This window comes from Phymastichus coffea, unplaced genomic scaffold (assembly GCF_024137745.1).
Source record: "Phymastichus coffea isolate CEN01 unplaced genomic scaffold, Cenicafe_Pcof_1.1 PCOF00109, whole genome shotgun sequence".
Classification (NCBI taxonomy): domain Eukaryota; kingdom Metazoa; phylum Arthropoda; class Insecta; order Hymenoptera; family Eulophidae; genus Phymastichus; species Phymastichus coffea.
Window position 1 is genome coordinate 326737 of NW_026706920.1, and position 23690 is coordinate 350426.

The 23690-nt window shown below is 39.2% G+C and overlaps 1 protein-coding gene across 7 annotated transcripts in view; it reads left to right on the top strand.

The window, feature by feature from the left end:
- LOC131670360 (nephrin-like) overlaps nt 1-23690 on the top strand; it is a 67590-nt gene that overhangs the window by 19852 nt on the left and 24048 nt on the right. For 6 of the 7 annotated variants that reach the window (XM_058945895.1, XM_058945894.1, XM_058945892.1 and 3 more), the window contains exon 4: nt 10625-10830. In XM_058945895.1, the coding sequence (XP_058801878.1) occupies nt 10625-10830 (206 nt within the window). Of the gene's footprint in view, nt 1-10624; nt 10831-13466; nt 13632-23690 lie in introns of those variants that run through there. The other variant, XM_058945897.1, reaches the window with a different exon arrangement.

Genomic DNA, 23690 nt, shown 5'->3' on the forward strand with positions numbered 1-23690 from the left:
TGCTTCAGAACAACGGGTTGAAAAAAATACCGAACGGCGATTGACCTTGGTCCCCGTCGACGAGTAGTCGCAAGCTTTCACGTCATTAAAAAAAATCTGAGTTAATTTTTTGTGTTACTTCGTTATCTACACTCTCAAATATGCACTTTTTCGTCCCAATTGTGATTCAAAAATCAAAATAAACGTTTGAAAAAGAATTTCTGTTTTGTCGAAAGTTTTGCGAGAAGTTTCGTAAAGTAAACTTTTGAAAACCAAACCGACGGAAGTTCAGATGAGACAAAAAGGAAGAAATTTCTATTGGAAAAAAAACCAAGTTCAAGGAAATATTTACAAACATTCGTGCTAGAAATGCTCGAGATGTCGCGAAGCTTATGCAGCACGAAGTTGCGCAGAGAGGAAGAGACGACACCGTGCATACAGGTAGGAACTGAGTAAGGGGTCGGGTGAGAGGACGTGTTGCGGCGTGCATAGGTACACGCACGCTTAGCAAAGCATACTGCGGCTCTTTATTCGTGCACGTGTATATACACTATGTATGTATAAATCGAATCAGCTACGGCGAGAATCGCCGAGTCGACAAACCAGCCATCTGCTATTACGTTGCATTGTACGTGGCCTGACGAAGCTGTTTTCATTTTTATTCGCTAGCGCTGTTTTTACTCTCTGCTACGTACTCTTTCACTCTCTCTAGCGGGTTTCGACTTCGTGGAAAAACGCTTCGTTTCAATGGAAACGCCACTGAGTAGATTTTTATTTACCTCGGGAATTGCGCGATGTGTGGTTAAATTAAATAACAACAAAAATCAACAGTTACTCGGCTCTTATTACACCAGTTGAGAATATTACCCGGTATTCGCTTTTTTCTTTTTTCCGGTACATGAGATTGTGGAGAATGTAGTAGCTAGAAGCGTCAAAAAAATAAAGAGGGTATTATACTATCGAGCACGGTTTCATTGCAGTGTTTTATTACTCCGAGAGAGGGAGAGAGAGAGAGAGAGAGTACAGTCTTTGGCGCTCCCAAGGAGATGGTGTCTTTTAATTGTGTCCTAAATCTCCGTAACACAGCCAGTTTGTTGCCAACGGACTACTATGAGTCTTTTTATAGATACTTAATTCCTGACCTCGGTTGTAATTTATATTTTTGGCGAAATGTCTGCTCGCAAAATCTTTTTTATAACAAATAATTTCTGCACTAATATACTGTATCATTACGCCACTTGAATGTGCGAAAAACAATAGATTTTCCGTACAATATAGGTAAAATTGAATAAAGCTAGCGATTCTAAGCATTTCTATTCAATTTACATTGGCGTATTTAATTTGTAGTAAAGCGTGGCTGCTTATGCATAAATCCTGGTTGAACTTTTGATAAACGCAACACAGTAATAACGTGGTCAGAAACGTCTCGTATGTATGCACATACGTATTAGTTGAATGCGTTTGCTAAACTTCATACTGTACACACGTAACCGACTAAGTCAATTCAGCGACAGCATTTGGAATTCGTTCACTACTATAGTATTGATTATGCCAATAAGCGTGTAATTTTACATTCGTCTGTCGATTTCTTTACCGCTACTTCTGATGTAGATTCGTTTCAATAATAATTTGCGAGCATAACGATAGCGTCGACGAAATAACGAACTTTTGCGCGTATCATGCTATACCAGTACCGATAAATCAAGCTAATAGGGATTATATGAAGTATATTCCCCTAGAACCCGATTATTCAAGCCTGCTTGTGCTTCTATGAACAAGCATCGAAATGCGAGCATGCCATTAAATCGTAACAAAGCTCATTAAAATATCAGCAGTGTGTGTGCATTAACAGAGCTCATTTTCCATCTCTCTCCTCTTCGTTATTCGCAAAATTAGAACGTCAATTCGCCACACAAACAAAAATCTACGAATCGTTGATCACACAGCTTCAAATCACTGATTTCCAAATGTTTTGTTTGTCGAACGTGCGCTTGCACAACAAGCACTTCTTGTATCATGAAGAAAAAGTATTTTTATGAGAAGGTAAGGATCGATCGACATTGCACTCGGTCTATTAGCATTTAATTGCTAGCAATTGCCACTCGGAGCTGTAAATGCTCGCGCGCGTCCAGTTCCGGCTCCATTGTAAAATAGGTGAATAGGCAAAAAGCCGCAGGTGCAATGGTGATTCAATCAGCTATCGTGTCCGCGCGTGGTAATTCCTTTCTCTTTCTAGGAAATTGAAAGGGGAAACTAATTGGCAAATACGTGTTGAAATCTACTCGTGAACTAGCGAGCTTACCTAGCGTGTAATGGAAATAAGAAAGTATACTTGACGAGCTCAAATAGGTAGCGCTGCGTTCGCGAGTCGAGTTTATTAGAAAATTTTCGCGGAACCTTGTATACTCGGTTTTTATATATGCAGCGGGTTCAGTGCTGATTATGTCTGTTGACCTCATTTCAAAGCTACTCCGCGAGGTGCGCACGTAGTTTTATAATCTCTAGTTATTACTTTCTAGGAAAATTCGCTTCTGCTGCTGTCTCGTACGGCAATAAGATAAGTTTTATATAAGTTAACACTGTATTATAGGAAATAAAAGGTAAACTTTTCATATTTGAGACAGAGTTTGCTGACTATATCTTAATTATTCCATTAAATGCAGAATGTTTACACACAGTAGCTTGTAAACGCGATAGTATTAGCACAGTCTGACGAACAATGTATAATGTTTCTCTGCGTATTCGATAAATTGGCAGTTGTTGGAAGCGTTAAACCAAGCGCGGTTAGTTTGACCCCTCGTTCATCGTCAACAATGAAATAACTAGACGTGGTATAATTGAAATACAAACAAATTCTAGCTGTACCTGTGTTCGCAGTAGCCTAATAAATAATCCATGAAGTTAAGCAAAATTTAGCGGAGCGGTACCACAGAGCCGCGAGCGGCTATCGTGGATTCGCGCACACCCTTGAATTAATAGTGAGCCGCGTGCGTGTTTTCCCGAGGGCGCCGTCTCTCTCTCTCTCTCTCTCCCTCTCTCGCTCGCTCGCTTTCTCCCTGCGCGGCGCGAATTGCCTAATAAAGATGGTTACCTCCTCCTACCTCGTAACGGCGGTGGTGGTAGTCCGAGGGGCCAATTGCAATTGCAATCGCGATCGCCGACGTTTGAATGTCCGTCCTCCACTCTGGCGTCATCGCTATCAGCCAAGTCGTGTACTACATTTACCCCCGTTGCGCTTTGCCCCACCTCCAGACGGGCTATGCATGTATGCATGGCGAGATGCGAATCCAAGTCGAGAGAATGGAATCATCCTTCGAATTTAGGATTACTGCGGGACAGCTATTTCCTTCCGAGTTTCTTGTATTGTCACGATGCTACTATAAGATATTTTACTAATTTTCCTCTTCAATTGTGCTCAGTTTGCTATGTTAATGAGAAATCGCACTTTGTAAATAGTAATTGAATTTTCAGCGCGAAATGATAATTACAACATTTACTATCAAAGCCACTCATTTTCAATAATGAATTCAACCCATCAAACTATCTGAAATACTGCTTTGACGGATTAATTATTGAATAATTAGAAGTCGATTCATAAACTAAACGGAAAATTGTGACTTTTTATAATTAAAAATTCTTCATAAATGTTACAGTTTACTTACAATTAAACCATTGTTTTAATAATTCTCTAAAAAATTTTATTTTTTGGCTGTAATTTTTTATTTTATAGCCAACAACTGAACTATTGTAATCGTTACTTTGACGCATGTCACATATAATTAAAAGATTAATTTTAGATTATTTTTACAGTCAATTTAATAAGATAATTATAAAAACGAGATTTTTTATACCTATTTTTCATTTATTTATTCTGTTTCTAATTGCATTCGAAATCGCTACGATTTTCAAGTGATCTTTACTAAATTTTGTGTATTTATTCTACAGTCTGTAACTATTTGGATATATTATCTTCACAGTGATGGGTTTAATTGCGACAAAGTTTAAAATGAAAAATTACGATTTTTCGCTGGTCTTCTGTATGTATGTGACCTGTGGGCATTTTTACAATTTTCCAACAGTTTTTTAGAAATTTAAAGTACCATGATTTTTATAACGATACGAATAATATTGTTTTGGTAATTTTTTGTTTTGGCCAATTTTTCACATATAATGACTATTTGTTAATTTGAAAAAGGTAAAAAAATATTTAACCACTGCTTTAATATACACACTGTATATTAAATAACAAGTAAAAATATAGAAGCGTAAAAACGTTAATCCATGAAAATGTCTAATATTTTATCTCAGAGCAACGTTTAAAAAACAGAAATACAAAATCTTCGAAATGTTGTATAAATAATAGCGAAGGGAGTATTTAAAAAAATCGATTGTATCAGAGTTTTTTTGTTTAATGTCAAATCGAATTTGAAATTTACATTTTGACATTTGATTCTGCAAATGCATCTACTCTCTGATGTCGCTCACCACAAATCCCATTCCACGATCCATTAGGCGAAACTCAGCAAAACTTCTCTCTAAAACAGAAGCCGAATTGACAGGGAAGTAAATTCCGCGAAATCGAGAGAGAGAGAGAGAGAGAGAGAGAGAGAGAGAGAGAGAGAGAGAGAGAGAGAGAAGGCGTGTGACAGGGTTCCATGGAAAAGCCACGGCCGCGCCGAGTGGAAAATACCGGTACAAGACGGTTACAATTGTTTTATTCATAAGGTTGCAAACGGCATTAGGTAAGCTGACAATCGGTATTCGGAATCCGTGCTCTTTTTTCCGCGCGAAATGAGGAAACGCGCAAGCGAGACTTCTTTTATCTGCTTAGCTTTTATTTACATTTATACAGCCGACGAATATCAAAATGTTGCACGCGCGCAGTAGCAGCGGCGTAGGTGGCGGCCTTTCTCTTGTTACCCGCAGCCTTCTACTGTATTCTACGACGCGTCGCTTGCATTTATGCATGATAAATACCACGACGAACGTGCAGATGCATTGATAAGACCATCGCTGACGGCCTGTTTCACACTGCTATTTTACTTTATTTTATTTTCAGTCACGGCGCACTAAAATTCCTGGTATTCTGAAAAATTTTTTCATTGCCATAGAAATTGCTCGTCTTTGTGAAATTCTGAGAAAGATGTAGATATTATTTTATAATGTAATTTGTTGAGGGAGAATTATATAGCAAGCAATAAAAAAATAAAATGCGCTTGAAATACATTTCTGAAATTATTGCTAACTTCATTTGCTCACATTTAACCAGAATTTCATTTCCTTCTCTTCCGTGCATTTCGCATGGATAATTTAATACTATAAAAGCTGAATTCATTTCCGTCATGTTTTATACTCGGCAGTTCTTACATACGTTAATATAAAAAAACCTTTGAACTTTCTTGAACAATTGAACCATGCATAATAAAAGAGCAGACGTTTTTGCATTGAAAATTTTTGCTGCTACTACTCTCGTGCAAAGATAATGAATTTTGAGTATTATTCATCGACTAAATTGAGTTTTCATTGTCTCGGTAAAATGTAAGACTTGATATTTCTCGACATGCTTTAAAGTGGTTTCATAATAAACTGGAGGACGTGGAATTGCACTTAACGAGATGGAAATCAATAAAAGCCAGCTGAGTTTCACTTTGTAATGACGTTGAAATGTACGCTGTATAATTCATTTTGGCTTTTCATTGCAAATCTACATCATAAGTATGAATTAATTAAAATTATGGCGTAATTAATAAAGCATGGAAAACTACATAATATCGAATTCCTGTTTGATACACGCAAAATCTATTATTTAGAAAGTTATTAGTAAAACAAAACTGACCTAAATGAAAGCTGAACTCCATTTGAAAACAACATAAAAAATCAAGAGTAATATTATTCATCCAAAAAAATGTGGTAAATTCTGCCTCAAGTAATATACAGCATTTCGAAAGCAAAATGTTGAATCTAACTTTGCCCCGCAAGGCAAGCATAATTTTTGAGAAACTACGAGTCATACTTCAGCGGGAGCTAGTTCTCCGCTGTATATACAGCTAACCACGTAAATAGCCAACTTGTAAAGCGCACGACTCACCTTTTTAAAACGAGCAGTAAAGTGTTCATCTTTAAACGAGACACATTGCGAGAACGACGACGTAGTCGTATAGTACGCTCCACGCGTCGGGAAATATCTTTTCGTGACAGCCTGTATATAGCGCCACCACAACAGAAACTTTTACTCCGAAAACAAAAGTCGCAATCCCTATAGTTACGAAAATGTAGCTGCTTTTACTCGAGGGACTATGACAAAAAAACTATTGAAATCTATTTTGCGCTCGAATTTACGAAAGTTAGCGGGCCAAATTGTATTTTCTGCTGTCAGTCGCGGAAAAAAGAAAATCGCGCAGACGCGCGCAAGAAAATTGTGCGACTGAAATCACAATTCTTTAATTTTATGCGAAAAGTTTAACTAGCCCTTTAAAAAGTTTTTTGTGCTCTCTCTCTCTCTCTCTCTCTCTCTCTCTCTCTCTCTCTCTTCCTACATTTTTTCCGTATATACGCTAAGCAAGTTTATGTATATTCAATGCAAAGACGCCCGTGCATTAATCGAGGTGACAATCTATCGTTTAAGAGCCGTTTACACGGGCCGCAATTCTCTGGAAAGTTTTGCCGTCTACGCTTTGTTGAACTTAACCAGGTAAAGGTGTGAATTGTCTTTAGAGCCGTGTGTATAGATTGTCGGAATTTCACGCATTAATTTACCAGCTTCGCGTATAAACTTGTCAAGATATTTTTATTTATTGTTACGACGTGATACTTTACGAGGCAAGGATACACACATTACTTCGATACATTTAACATTAGATAAGTGCTTGGCCATAAAATAACCTTCTACATTTGGACACAACTATACGCTTTCAATAATAAAATACAGCATAAAATCAAATAGTACCGATAATATAATAAATTTCAGAAAAGTGTTCCAATATAGGAATGTTATACTGTCAGTTACCTACAAATCATACTCAAGTAGTATAAATCCGATTTAGTCAAACAATGAAAATTTATATATTTTTTTCAATACGACTTAAACGCGCAACGTATATTTGTGATACGGAATTGGAATAATGAGCGTGAAAATATGATAAAAATTAGAATAAACCAATTGAAAATGATTTTTATGAAAGGCGTACGTCATTTTAATACTAATGAGACAGGTTCATCTTTTTTTTACATGCGAATTGTAATCCTCCATATAATTTATTCGTGACGCTGTGAAAATAAAAAGAATAAAAAGAGCCGACGAATCGATTAATGAATGAACGTGAAAATTTGTCCGCAATCACAAATCGAACTATGCCGGAGGGTCAGAGAGAAAGAGCAGTTGGAAAAACGTAACGCGAATGGACAGCACGCGAAGAAAAAAAACACAAAGGAGGGGACGCGCAAGAGAAACGATTAAAAGGGATCGTACGCAATCACGGCAGATGGAGACAAGAGGGATCTTTGTATTCGGGTTCTTTTTTGCGAACGTAAGCACAATGAAATTGTCAAATTAGTACGCGTGTGTGTGTGTGCAGACCGCGGGTAACGAAATTACTGTCCCTACTTCGTCCTGTACTCATTCTCTTTTCTCGCCTGCTCCACATGCATTTGTCTTTTTCACACCTAACTCATTGCTATTTTCTCGTTTTTTCGTTATATCACTCGCTCTTTCATTTTTCTAGCATTGCTCTCGTACATGTACTCTTACTTTTATTATTCTTAGATTACTCCTTTTTTACTCTCAGACAAATGTCATCCCACTGATTAAGTTTATTTGATTGGTATTTACAATTTTAAGAGTATTTTAAGTATCGATATGAGCGTCGTCTTTTATGTCTACACATTTTGTTACATATAGTTTTATATGGCTTTCTTCGCTCCCTTTTTTCGTCATCTGACATTATTGAAACTACGCTAAAATTAAAGATACCTGAAGATATTGATTTTAAAAAAGTCGAGTCTGTGGTTGATTTTATTGAAAGAAAAGAGGGCTTTTTATTAGATATTTCTTTTTGTGGCGGAATCTCGTAATCCAAATTATCGCATTTCTTTGTAAAGTAGGTCATACGTAAATAAATGAATATAAGAATGTATTGATTAAAGTACGCGTAAGAATAATACAAAATTGAGTCAGTTTAGGTTTCTCTCATTTGTTTGATAAAATAGTTAATCTATGTAGTAATAATGACTGCTCCGATAAGAGTAAGTTCATAGAAATTCATCCCTTTCCTACTCTTCGATGACTAAGATTTTCAGTAGAAGAAATTAAATACTATTTTAGTCGTAGTTTGCCCGCTCGCTCCTCAACGCATTCAATCCACTGTCTCGTGGAAAGAGATAAGCGCACATTATTGCACTAAACCGCAAAGTGGTTCTCTTTTTACCTTTTTTTCCTGGTGATCTCCGTAAAACGCGCGCAATCCCTTGACGAACATCGTCGAAGCGTTCAAGACCCGCGAAGCTAAAATTGACTTGTGGGGAGGGTGGCGGCTGCAAAGCATGAGGACCGCGCAATTGCGCGAAAAATTTCATTATCACGGAATTGCGGCAGGCAGCAAAGCACTGCGCATTGCAATAAGGCGTCACAGAGGGGAGGTTTTATGGAATAGAAAAAAACGAAGCGGCTTTAAAAGGTTTTATGCAATTAGCGTTTCCTGTCGTCTCGTCGTCTCTTTTTGCACATGTTCCTTTTCGCTCACTATGTTTGAGAGATAAATTCATGAGGTTTTTAAGATTCGTGATTATTTTGTTCTATTGTATAGTTCGATTCACCGTGCAAAGAAAAATTCATCATGCAAAAGGGAAAAAATACAAAAAACATATATTTTTGTGATATAATTTTTAGGAAAAAATGGCTTATTTATTCAAAGGCTTTTTAGTCGCCGATCTCATGGAGACAAAATGCATATTTATTTTACGACAAATATTCCCCAAGGCATTGTGTCGCTATATTTTACATTCTACAAGAAACATACGTGTATATACAAGCTCGTGCGTTATACGCTGGGACAGCAGCCAACGTAATACGCAAAGTAAACATAGATCAATATCGAAACGCGTATTTTCCGACATAAATAAGGGACGATGCGTTCGAGAGAGAAAGCTTTGCACGGGATATATCTATTTAAATGCAAGAACACTGAGAGCGAAAAACGAAAATTTAAAAACATTACTTTGCCCTTAAGGTAACCGACACATCATTCTTTGCGTAAATCGCATACACTCGTTTTTCGAAGATTCTTTCCAAGCTACTTTTCCGATTACGACAAATATTATTCAAATGTTTCTTTACAATGGAAACAAATTAACCTTATCAATTTTATGGTGAAACTGTCGAGTGATGTGATTCCGGAAAAAAAATGTCGTTTAGGGAATGTTTTTTATTCGCAACTATCTAATTAAACGAAACGATTGAAAGCGCGGAAATAGCGACGGCGCAGCGAAACGGCACTCAAATCAGAGACTGCAGCTCTAGCAAACGAGTGCATTTAGGTAATATGTTTTTTCCTATCTACTAGTCGTCGTTCTATCGAGGCCTCTTTTCTCTCTCTCTCTCTCTCTCTCACTCTCTCTCTCTCTCTTCCTCCTCTTTTTAACCACTCGATCGCGCTTAAGCGATTCCAGTCAGAGTCCGCGCTACAAGTAAAACGTTTTAGCCGTCAGTCGTCTAATTAAATTGCGAGGCTACGTCGTCGCCGTCGTCGTCGTCGCTCGACTACTTCTTTCTCAGCACAAAGTATTAAATTTAATGGTTTCCTGGTGGCGGCCTTTAAAAGCGATTTGATATATATAGTTTGAGAGAGACATCAACGTTATTACTGGCTATCAGTTCGTACTAAAGGAAGAATTTGCGCTGCACAAGAAATTTAATACTAACAGTAAATTATTGAAGGAATTTGTAAAGCTTATTAAGTATGAACTCATCGGTTTTGTAACAGAACTGACATACGACCAGAATATCAAGTCCATTAATGCACGGTTACTAATATATGTACAATACTCCCCCTGAAAATAACTTCAAAGCCTTTTTCACCATTTTTTAACGAGATGAGTGATAAACGATATCATCAAATAGAGCGAGAAACGTCAACACAAACATAAATCAATTTTTTTTAAATAAATGATGAAGATTAAAATAATTTTATATTAGACTAGGAAGCTACCATTTTGTAAACGATGATTCTGTAAAACTTTTATATCGCTCTTCACGTTACGCTTTAACGATGAAAAATCGTCGCGCAGCTTAACACCTCCCTTCCGGCGAGTTTTACAACAAGAACAGCGCACGTGCACGGAAAGTAAACAATTTGTCGTCTGCTCTCTCTCTCTCTCTCTCTCTCTCTCTCTCTCTCTCTCTCTCTCTCTATCTCTCTTTCTGTCTTTCGGTTTATCAAAGCGCAAAGTTTCAATTCTTATTCGATATAAGCTTGTAGCACATTTGCGTAAATGTTTGTCAAGTTTCTTAATGAGCTTCGGCATAAGTATTCAGATCTCAACGTACACACACACACACACACACATATACACGTATACACGCGAGTGCACGAACATCAAAGCGAGCATTGCAGAGCGTTAGTGAATTGATAAAACGACTGTTCTTGTTTAGTTACGACGCGCGCAATCTACGTACCGGCAAGACGAAACTTTGGAGTGCCGCGCACATCTGGGGCAGCAGGGCGACCTTTCGCGCCACAGTCCCTGGACATTTACTCATCAAAAACGTACAGGAGAACGATGTTGGAGAATATAGGTGCCGGGTCGACTTTCACAACTCGCCTAGCAAGAATTATAAGGTCAACTTTACCGTTATAGGTGAGTCTATTCAATGCTTTTGCTTGATATGATTCAATAGTTTTATCTGAAATGTTCTATTAATAGATGAATAGTCAGAAACTTTTAACTCCCTACCACATTAACAATGAGAACACGATAAGTATTATAGTTAGGTACGATAAAATTAACGTTGGAAATCGTTGAGCTCTTAGAAGTTAAACATAACTAAGTAAATGATATTTCTAGAAACTTAAAGATTGTTTGAGAACTTGAAAGTTCTTTTCAGATTGATAGAAACATAATATTGTCAATTTATCACGAATTAATGAATCAAATAACGAGCTAAAATTATAAATTAATTATTCAAGATCTAAATTAAAGCACTAATTTTAACAGTTGAAGCTAATGTGCTCTAATACAATGAATGTAAGACAACTATAAAAGATCTCCGTAACACCTTTTCGTCACCTAATCAAGCGGTTGACCACAACTGAAGCTTTCAAACAGGCCGCAAACGTGAACGGGTACGACATCAAAAGTAAAGTGGAGTTTTCGGACTCTTAAACAATCGACGCGCGGACGGGATGCTTTTACTTGGCCTGAAAGAACGGGAGCAGCAATAGCGGCATAAACTTGTCTAATTCGTTTCATCATAATCTCTTTTTCGAGCTCGCTCATCCATTGATAACAAGTGAGAGCAAGCAATCCTCTTAGCCTGATTCGTAAAAGAGTTGAGTGAGTGATTATTCTTTTGTACTTGAAATTCGAAAGAGAGCCACTACATACGACTAGTACGCGGAGACAAATCTCGCAGTTAAAGCTCTCTCTCTCTCCTTCTTTCTCGCTTGACCGTTTTCGTTGTGTGTGGAATCGATAGTTTGATTTAAAAGTAATTTATTGTCGCAAGGACAATAGGAGATCGAAAGGCTCTTTGGGTATCTATACTTGGAAATCGATCGGGGGTGTTCGAAGCTTTGCTATGGCATGGCATGGTCGTCTCCAGGGAAACGTAAGAGCCTCCTTACCGCGCGCTCTGCACTGTACAGCGCTACGCTACCAAAGTCCTTTCGGCATTGGCATCGCTAACGTAGTTTGTCTTCCAACCGTCCATTAAACTGAATTAGAAGCGACTCGGCTTCTTCCAGAAGTTATAGCCGGTTCCGTAAGAGCCTTGATGCTATTTCTACTACTGCCATTGCTCTACTACCATGGCTAACGCTGTACGACTCGTCTTCTCTTAGTGACCTTCTACGTTACCCCAATGCAGAGTTACCTTCTTACCGACTCTTCTCCAAACCATGATATATTTAAACAATTTCCATTTCAGATTGTAATCACAACGTTTCTGTTTTCAAGGAACCAATCAAAGAAAACATTACGATAATATTAAAGGAGCTTTAATAAGTAAATAAATAATAATTAAAATTGAGTAATCCTGTCTAACTAATAGTTTTGTTGATTATAGTCGCATGAATAAAAAACAATATTGACAAGTCTCTTGATTGAATTCGCCACTCTGGGCCAATTCAATTCATTCGAAAGCCTTGGCGCACAAAAAGAAAAAGCACTAGGAAGGTTTTTCACGCGAATTTCTTGTTGGATGGGACCGCAGCTCGTGCACACGAATACAGCCGAACGACGAATAAAATCGAGAGTGTAGATATAAAACTATCGACTCCAGAAGCTAAAAAAAAAGAGAAAGAAGGATAGAGGTGGAAAAATCAACTGGCGAAAGAGAACCAAGGAAAGATATCGGTCGTAAGTCGGCTAAGAGAAAGCAAAAAAGAAAAAAAGTAAAGGAACGACGCTTTCAGTTCTCAGGGTCAACGATCATCACTGGCTCGTGGCCAACTAGTTTTTCTTGGCGAATGAATCTCGCGCGTCGATAACTGAGGCGCTGATTAAAATCTGGAGGAGCCAGCAACTCGAAAAGCGGATGAGAGTAATTTACGCTGCAGCGACAGCAACATCAGGTTTGATTTTTGTTTGAGCGGCAGGTTAATGATGCGCAAACCGCGAGAGTACGAGCATACAGGTCTCATGCCTGTGCCTCGCGAAGATTGGCTCAGGGCCCAGTGCTTTCAGATGGAAGACGCTTATTAAGGCTAACCGAGCGTATATAGCGCGGACCTCCGTAGCTACCGTGATTCGGTGATTAATGGCTCTTCGTCGTCGGCAACTTTCTGTGATGGTGGTGATGGTTCAACGAACTTGCGCCAACCAGAAAGGAAAAAAGGAATCCACGTCCACGAGAGAATATCAAACCTGTCGATATCTTGTCACTTGTTTTCCTTGGATGAAAAATATCCCGTTACACGGCAGCTGTTTTTTCTCTTAGTTTCTTCCAGCACAGCCCCAGCATCCCTTTCGAATATGGACGAGAACGAGCGATCGTTATATCAATCCATCGTTAGTGCACACACTCTAGCTGCTTTTTCTTCTTCTTATTTTTCTTCTTCTTCTTCTTTTTGCTGACTACCGAGGCTCTAACCTTTGTTTTTTTGCCCGACGTGCGCGAGAACCCGGGGTGTGACGAAAACACATCACATGCACACACCCGTGCTTCTCATGAAGTATTCGTAATCGCTGCTTTTATTTTATTATCTTAAATTCTGAAAATGATTGCCCAGATAGCGTATAACATCGGGAAGAAAGTGCTGGGTGTTATCATGGAAAGTAGCTCCAGTGTGCCTTCGCAGATGTTAAGAACGTTGAAAACACAAGCACGATTGCTAGTGAAAAAGGAGAGGGAAAATGCACCGAGTAGAGTGAGAGAATGAACGTTCCGACGCCGTATTAGATGAAAACGGAAGCGGGGAAAACTCTGCGAAAACTCACAGGTAAGCACGCTGCTACGTACGTGCGCCACAATTTGTTGCATACGTACGAGAGCATTGAAAATGTATCGCATTTAATTGTAAGATAAATGTATGCGGCATCGCACGTACGACCTAGCCTCTCACTGCTCCGAACTCCTCTCCATACGTAGACGAGCGCAACGTGCGTGACATTGGCGTAGCACCCTGTTAGCTTCACCAAGTCAAGGCTTCGGAAGGCTGAGCCTCCGCTGGGAGCATAGCTCCTGGATAAGATGGACACAAGGTCAATCCTAGGCCGATGGGTCAACGAGTGAGGGAGTGAACGTGAGATGGGAAGGGATAAACTTGTGTAGAGGTGCGGTACTACTGGGCAGAGTTAGTAGAACGTCTAAAACGACGTTGAAAGGTTCATTCGTCGAGCCTGTCACACCTCTCTTTTTCTTTCGCGAAGCTACTGTAAAACGACGGCTTTTATCACAATGTAGTAAATAAAGAAAAGGAAATAAACTCTTACGCACTCACTCAATCTCTCTCTTTCTTACAGCAGTATTATTATATGATTTCTTCAAATATTGAAAGAGCATATAAAAATACTACTATCTACGAAGCTTTCACGACGTATTTTATTGCATGGGCAAAAAATATCCGTTATCTCTTCAATTATAAATATCTTGATCAACAGAAAAATCTGTTTAAATATAAATCTTTATTATGCGAATACAAAAACAATTGCACGTACTTGTCACAGGGTACGTTACAATATTCCAATCAACTATATATACAGATTTCCAAAATTTTTATACATTCGAATTGGTTATCAGTAAATTAATCAAGAAAAAAATAAAATTTTAATCTCGGTCGAAAGCATAAGACACATATACCTCAAATAAAATAGGAACAAAAATGAAAAACGACAGTATTGTTAAAGTTCCTGGTGAATAACGAGACATAATTAACAGTAAAAATAAAAATGTATTCACGACTTGTATCCAAACAACGGATGGCAAGTAAAATGAACTTGGATTACAGTTTCAAGCACAGTGACGTAGAAATTCATTTGAAAATGAATAGCTCGGGAAAATAGTATCTCTGTATGCGTGTTTCGAAAAAAATAAAAATGTAATATTTAAAAAATGTGTGAGGTTGAAGCTAGGAGTGTCGGGCAGCGAGACTTAGATTAAAGTGTGCCAAGAGAGTGCGCTGGGACTTGGAATTCTCCCGAGGGATATCTCGCGACGTATTTCAACAAGGAAATCGACGAGGTTGGGTGTGGTTGAAAAAAAAGGGAGAACGAATGAACGAAGAAGCGGCAACGTGCAACGAGAAAGTTTTTACGCTCTGGCACTTCCAAGATGAAATGGATTTACCGCTTACATGCGTTCGCGCAAGCGAGTTGCAACGAAAACGTTAGCGCACGGAATCTTATAAGATTTTGCCTCTTAAAATGACTGATGCTCACTGGCTGGAAACTTTTATTTATGGCGGTTACGAAATTTAAAGCCAGAGGGGGCGCGCGCACAATTTTCCGCGTAAGTCTGCGCAACTGCCGCTGAATGCCTCGATTGTGGTTGGTTTGTACTTTACGCAGCAACGGAAAAAGGAAGTTATTCTTCCGCGAGAATCAGGTACCGCAAGAACACGCCAACTTTTTCCCTCGGAGCAAAAATATTTGTGATTCATCATTACAGAAGTCGCGCCGCGCTCGCGCGTCTCAAAGAAAACCACTTCTTTGTGTTTGCCCACACGCACGCATACAAACGCGGGCGTGAGCGGCTTCCCGCAGGAAAAACAAACATAATACACAAACTTCCTTCAGAGGCAAAGTCTCTGCGTCTCCGCGAGAAAGAGGAAATTCCTTAAAAGCTTATGACAAAGAGGAAGCCGTTAGCCGCGTGGGACTCGAAGAAAAAGCTCCACCTTTTTTTTCTCTTTCGCTCCTCCATATTTGCAGGAGCATTCAAAGCAGCCATCAGTCTAGTGCGGAAAATGAATGGGCCTCCGAAAACTTTAATTTTTCACGCCTCAAGCCTGCTCGCGCTTCATTTTTCTCGCGCGCGCACATAATGGACGTCCGTTCGTGCGCGCACTGCTCACACACACGTGCTGACTACCTTGAAAATCCTCGTACGGTCAGATAATACTCGCAGACTGACAGAAAGAATTGCCGATAAGGATTCCATCGACTTGGCTTTTCCTCCACTTTCCTTTAATATCTTCACTCGCGCGCGCTTCCAGGGTAAATATTATTCGGTACACGTGCTTGCCGACTGTTATTACCTTCACGCTCGTATCCTCCTTGTTCGATTACTTTTATTAGGAGATTATTATCGGACTAGTCCTTGAAAAAACGCCTCTTTCTCTCCTTCTCTCTCTCTCTCTCTCTCTCTCTCTCTTTCCCTCTCGTCCAAGCACTCTTCAGCTTTAATGAGATTCCATTACACATTGCTTTTATTAAAAAAATCACGATTATAATGAAGCACAACTGGAAATTTTCATCTGGACAGGTTGCAACGACAAAGTGATTTAAATTTTTCTTCAAGATCCTCGTCGATATTTGTTAAATATGCTTCCTTATCAACTGATCTTCAAATAAGCGGTTTATAAGTATTTTTATAACTTTTAAGAAACTTTTTTAACTACTCTTATTGAACTCACCGTACGTTCGAGTACACAAGGCATGCACCTGCTGGTACCACAACTAAAGTTTGCTTTTAAATTATCTTCAATGATAGCACTCGTGAAAATGCTTTTCAAATTTAAATAAGACAGCGTTAAAGTTTAACCCCCTGATATCTTTTAAGAGCCATAAATTCCAAAGAAAAAGTCTTTCGATTTGAACGAATGAATACCATTCAAAAGAGTTATTCCTTACCGAGTAAGTTCAGCCCTCTGCTCTTTGAAAAGATCAAATGTCGAACTCGTGCAATAAGACTTTTCCAGGATATTATTCTTATAGAAAGCAAAATCTTCCATTAGAAGCAAGGTTTTAAAAAAGTACCTAACTTACTTGTGTAGTAACTTTTTGAAGCCTGTCCATATAGCGTGAATGGATTCGATAGTTTTTCAGAGTGGAATCCGACATATTGAAAGATTCAGAAGAGATCGTTGTAATAAACCATCAATGTACTACAAAACTTGACTCACTGTTTGGAAAAAAATTCACAGCCGATTAATTTAAAACACGAGAATTCTGTATCTGACTGACTTGATTTTATACTATCTCGTCCTTATAGATTGACTTTAAAAAAAGAATAAAAGCTTTTCCGAGTTCATTATTAAACAAAACTGTTGTTAATTTATTAAAATTCATCGTCTTTTTTCATTAAGTGAATTTTAAATGGCGTCTTCAAAGAACGTAAATAAAACAATTTAATTTGGTCTGGAAACGAGGCTTGTGAGAAATCCTGAGAATACGCGCGAAGTGGAGGCGTTAGAAGCCGCTACGGGGACAAAGGAGGTTGAGGGGGGAAGTTGATTTCTCGAGTTCCTCGGATGAAAACACGAGGAAAAGAATCTCTCCTAGCTAGCTAGGAAATTCTAAAGTGACATATATTTATTGAAGGATTTACAATTGCTCTTTGCTGCACGTGGTGTAATTCGTTATTTTCATGTTTTCTTGATTTAAAAATAAGGATTTTCATATATGTCATTTTTAATATACCAATAATATTTATTTGCTGAAAAGGGATCGCAATATGAAGTATCAATTCAAATAGAATAAATCAATAACAATGATTTATTGAGGTTATAGTATTCAAAATAAAAAATATCAAATATTAGATTATTGCGCGCATTATTGAATCGCAATCCGTTGGTTTGTTTCCATCGTTATTTAATATCAAATAATCCAATACAAAGTTACTATATTAAAGCGAAAATTCTACTTGTTAATTTAGGAATTCAGCGCATAGCAAAAATACCAAACTAAATCATGAATTATTCCCTCCAGAAAATTACTGTTTTCAACTGCGTTGAATTTTTCACTACACAATGTTCTACTTTCGCTTTAAAAATACATCGGATTGATTTCACTCAACGTTGCATTCCATGAAAATAAAATTTCTTTTCATAACTGACAGTTTCGTTATTATACCAATGAAAGCCTCGTACGACATGGAAGATGAATATTTACAGCCACTCTCGACGCACCCATATCTTCATAAGTAGACATTACTCGAGCATTGCCGAAGAGCTTACCGCTATCAAAAAAAAGTGAGAGCTCGGCTGCAAAGTTTTTATAGGAAGAGAAAAAACAGTCGAGGAGAACGAAGAAAAATGTCCGTACGTATCCAAAACGAAGCGCCACGTGACCGCAGCTCGCACCACTCGCTTTATCGTCCTGTGGTTTCAGCACGTGCTGAAACGCTCGTTTTATTCTTGCGAGAGAAGGAGAAATCAAGCACACGCGCGCACGTAACTTCATAAACCAAGGAAATCGCGTAATTAAAGAAGATTAATTCACGATAGTAAAAAGTAATTGCGTGCGCGAATATCATCCACTTTATAATTAGTTTCTCAAGTTTTAGCCTCATCGCCAAAAATACCATTCCCCCACCCCCATCGCTCTCTCTCTCTCTCTCTCTCTCTTTATTTTTCAAGCGTATCATATTCTATTAGGCACGTGCACGCACGCGATCGTCTCCCCGAAATTTCAGGGTTTTATCACTGCTGAAACTGCAAGCTCGTAAACGTTTGATCAACGTTTGCGAATTATCTATCTATTCGTATAAGAGACATAGCATCAATTTTCAATGATTCCAAAGTGAAGACACGCAAATTCGAAGTTCGAATCAGCTGATGAAACTTTCGAATGCAAAGAGCTTTTGGTTAACAATGATTCATAAAGCAAAGCAATTACCAGCGAACTGTATCAACTGGTGTTTGTTAAAATACTCGACACCTCTGTATTGCTCGCCATATTACGTAATAACTCGAAAGGTATGCAGCTTCGAATTATAAACTTCCGAGAAGCTTTGTAACCGCAAACACCTTATTTACCCGGCTAAAGCGCAATACTATAGTTATTATGCAGCAATAGAGTAAAAGGCGTGACTAGGTGAAACATCTCTCGAAATTGAATAACTCAAGCTCCTGCCGACATACAAAATACAGCAATTCTCATTTATACGTATCAACATAGCTGAATTTACAGGCGCTCGAGTAGGTAGTGGTCCAATTAAAGACTAATTGTTTCCGCGTTGCGCAGACAATGAACGTAGTATTTTGCAACAAATTTGCTGGGCAACGAAGAACAAAGAGAAAATTATCCCTCGACGAGAGCGAGACTCAATTAGTAATACAAGATAAAAGTGCCGAGCGGAGAAGAAGAGTGGCAGCAGCAACTTGGCCAAGACGTCCTTAATTACAAGCAACGCTGCTGCTTCTTCGAAGACGGTCTTGCGCCATTCATTCGTTGTTGCCACTGTGCTTGCGAAAGCGCGCGCGCGCACGCCGCGCCGAGCAAGCTAATTAAATTATACTTGTTCATGCTCCCGCGAAGACTGTGAACAGGATGTACGCATCGCTCTGTGAAATCGCGGCTACTTGATAAACAACCGAAGCGCGCTTTCACGAATAAACCGAAGAAAATGCGTGCGTGTGCGCGCCAGGAACGGTAGTTTGTTAGGTGAGCTTGATTACGAGTCGATGTACCGAAGCATCGCACACCGCAACGGCTCGTTTGCTCTCTCCGTGCTGCAACTATTAGCAATATATTTTGGCCTCTCTCGGTGCCGCACTAGACAACTCGTTTTCTCTCTCAGTCGCTCGATTAGTGGCTGTCGGTCAGCTTTAATAACTGCAAGCCACCTACTTCTTTTTCCCGTTCCTTTTTTATGTTCCCCTTCTTATCGTATCAGCCGTGCGTTGCACAGGCTGGGATTTACGACTTTGCGCACTCGCTCGTTACGAGAGAGAGAGAGAGACATTTTCAGATGAAACCTCTTATTCTTTCTCGTCCTTTCGTAGCAAGCAAGGTAAAGTCGAGAGTTATTAAACTTACGGTAAATACCCTGGCGTGCGCACACACAGGCGATCTGTAATTAAAAATCTACTCTATACGTAGAACAAACAAGAGCTTTCAAATGGGCTGTACGCAATCTTTGCTGCGCCATTGAGGATTTATATTCAATCAAATTGCTTGGCTTCTTTCAAGACATTCAATATTCATTTTCGCTTACGTGGTGTATGATTCAGTTAAATGTGAGAAAAGCAACCATTTACACTGTTAGTTTATACACTTCTATATTTTTGTTTTTTATTCATTTGTCTCTTTATCTTCCTCTGACAAAAACTACGAACAATTTGCAAATATTATTTTTTCAACGGAGTAACATGGTTTTTTTTTATTAAAACCAGTTTGTCACTGTCGTTTCTGGAAACCTAAATGGAATATGTAAAAAATACAGGAAATAAAACTTTTTCAGAGTATACAAGCTGGAGAGAGAGAGAGAGAGAGAGAGAGAGAGAGAGAGAGAGAGAGAGAGAGAGAGAGAGCGAGAGCAAATAGTTGTCAATTCAATTTAATTTAAAAACAATGCCCGAGTGCTTTTTTGACAAGTTCCCAAGTTAAATAAAACAATCAATAAAAAACAAAATAACGCCGCCAGCACTCATCGTAATAGTCGTCAGTGTGAAATGGACCGTACAGAAAAAGAGGGAGGGAACCATATACCAAGCAAACGCAAGCGCAAGCAAACATCATGTCAAATATTGTACCAAGAGTCAGTCATTTGGGACGGGTGCGGGTGTGCATGTCACGTGCGATACGTGTCTCAACGTTAAATTTCACATGGCATGACTCGGGAATAATGAGCGCATTAGAACGTGATGTAGCACGACGACGAAAGCTCGACGATAGTTATGACGACAGCACTCTTCTGTCTGCCAGAAAACGTTCCTGTATTTTTCTCTTTTGCGTAATCCAACAGTACTCAAACTTTCAACTCATCTTACAGTATTTGCGAATATAACGGAAATTACTTACATAACGCTTACTTGGCAAACAAATATTCTAAGCGTTATTGTCTCAATCGAACAGTATTTATGAAAATGTGATGTTAAGAATATCAATCAACACGTAACTATGAGCCTCAGTAACCATTAAAGCTTTCTATAATATTCACGTTCTTGAACTTTTTATGCATAAGTACGATACGTGAACCCGAGAAAGCTACCGGCTGTTATCAATAATATTTTATAACTAGCACCTCACAAAAATCAAACGGAAGCGAAATCTACACTCTTTTAAAAAATTTAAGCTATTTATAATCTGATTGAAAATACTAAAGAATTTGCACTGAAACTTAAATTGTATTGTTAAAAAAATTGATATGATATATATAATGTGATTTCTGACTTCTCTACTAATCGTAAATTGAGCATTTGAGCTATCTGCCCAATACATAAATTCATAGTGCTGATTCTCCAGTGTCGACAAAATAACCTGAGTCCTTAAGTAATCACGAGATACGAGTACATCAAAGAAACCTTGAAAGCTACTTTTTCGCGCGGTTGTTTTTGAGAAATTCGCGCTCGGGCGGTCAGAAGTCTCGGCTGAAAATTTATAACCCCGATCTCGCACTCAGGATGTCTGCTTTTTGCCGAGTCTAGTTTGGCCGCGCGCGCTTCCCATACGGCCGAGCATTCATCAGCGAAAATCCACGCGCGGCATCGCAGCCAGTTTATTGACGCGGTTGGGTCGGGAAGCCGTGAAAACTTTATTAATTCAGAGGCAGCCCTAAGGGTGTGGAGCATTTCAATCCCTTATCGCGATATAGTGGCCGCACGTAAACCGGACGTAAACGCATTGCGCGATATATTTCTTCTGGCGAGCGCGGGGCGAGAGCTTTACTGCGCTGCATTATTTTGCTCTTTATCCGACTGCCGCCGCCGGCGAGTGAGAGACGAATATCTGTTTGGCTGTTGAAATTGAGCTCTAAAGCCAGCCAGAGGGCGAGAAACGTACACACTCGCGCGCGCCCGCGCTATGATTTTCGGTTCACTGGGAAAAGCCATTCAGCAACTCTCTCGCTCCCCAGCGATCCCTCACTCTCACGCGCACTTAATGCCATTGGAAAGTTTGCCTCGAATATTCATTAAAAATATAGAAAAGCGAAGAGATGAGATTATGGAGCGCACGCGAGCTCCCTCTGTATTATATACGTGTGCGCACCACGACGTACTATCGTAGTTAACTTTTGATGCATGGACGCTTTCGGGGGCGGCATGCGACGACATTCTCATATTTACCGCATATTTCACGCTTTTTCTTTTGCGAGCCTCTAAATATGCGCTACCAGATAGAAATATAAAAAACCCTCTTTTTCTCTCATCTTTTATTTATTTTTTTATTCTCACAAAGCCGTAAACAAAGAGTGCAATATTACCGTTGGCGCAGAGATGCATATTGATGCTCGAGACGATCAAGTTATCAATCCCAAGACAAGCTTGCTTGCGCGCACACTCGAAACAAATATTGATGCCCATGCAATTACTCGTGATATGTGAATCAAATGCATGTCGATATTCCACTTTCTACTCTGGTATTTCCGAACTTACGTACGTCTGACTACCAAATGCCCGGTAGCGATATTGAAATTCCCAAGTACGCGTGCATTCGTGAAATAAAGGCGAGTAAACGACGAGTTAAAAAGTGGAGTGAGAGAGAGAGAGAGAGAGAGAGGAGGGAAAAGACAGAAGTTGTAGCATGCGCGACGCGCCGTCCACTTGTACATGCGAGTCATCTCCTCCGCTCCTCACTCGACAGAAAGAGAGAGAAAGCTCGCGAACTATACGCGCGCACCTTTCTCATTCCTCGTAAACAGAAAGGCAAAGAAGAAAGACCGTGGAGTCACGTAGCTGTATAGTCGGGATGTGCGAGCGCGGTCGCAGCCGCCAATATGCTTCTGCGCGCTGTCACGCTTTCTAATCCCCTTCCTATATATATATATACCAGCTGCTACTACATATTTATGCCGCGGTCACCTCTACGCTATTGCCTTGGAGCGCGACTCTTCTCTTTTCCTTTTGCTGCGTATCGCTTCTTTCTTTACACGCGGGCGTAGTGCGTTCACTCTTTTCTGTTCAGCCCCTATTCGCTTTCTGCGTGGGAAGAAGAGCTTTGTCGGTCATGATTTTTCTAGGTCTGTGATTTTTACCAACAACAAAGTTTTTTGTTTGAAGGGTAATTTCAATTTAGCTATGAAAAATTTCACGTCCAAATGGCATCACAAATATTTTTATTAAATTGATCGTTTTCAATATAGTATGCGCTTTATTAAACCCTCGAATCTCTTCTACTTGTGCCAATTCTTATTTCTTATGATTTTGTTTTCCTTTTCCAATACCGGATTATTTCAATGCAGTCTTCTTCATCTTATTATGCTTCCCGATATTTTGTTTGCAAGTAATATATATTTTCAGCTTTGCGCACATAAATCCAATAATCAATAAATGACAATATCTTTTCATACTCGACAGATCAAAGGCACGTGTCAATAATAATAAAGATTTTTTATATTCATTAAGCTCTACTTACTGAGATGAATATTAAATCTCTGTGAAACCCTTTTGCTTTTTCATTGTGATCGACCTCCTACTCATTTTTAAAGCCATGATGATGGCTACAGCAGAGCTCAGAAAAGATGACTTTTCATTTACTTCTCAATCCATGCCCTTTTAAAACTAGCTAAGAAATACCGCTCAGTTCGCTGCTGGTAGCGCGAAATTCGCGCAAAAGTTTTTCGGTTTTGCGGAGACGGAAGCCGTTGTCTGAGACCGAAAAGATGTCACAGCGAGACGAGCGACCGCGCGACGCTTCTCTCTTGTTCTTCCTCGAGGCGCAAACCCAGAAAAAGAACACAAAATAAGACAGAAGAAGGAGAAGAGGAAGAAGAAGAGGAAGTGGAAAAAAGCGCGACAAAGAGAATGGCAAGCGAACAAAAGGGTCAAAATAGAGCCATAGCGTGGCAGTCGAAGAAAGGCGCAAAATGAGGCGACGACCGAAGAAGAGAAACTTAAAGCTTGATTGGAGGAGTTTATTTTAGAATGCCTCGATTGTTTCCCCTGGAGTCTCTCGTT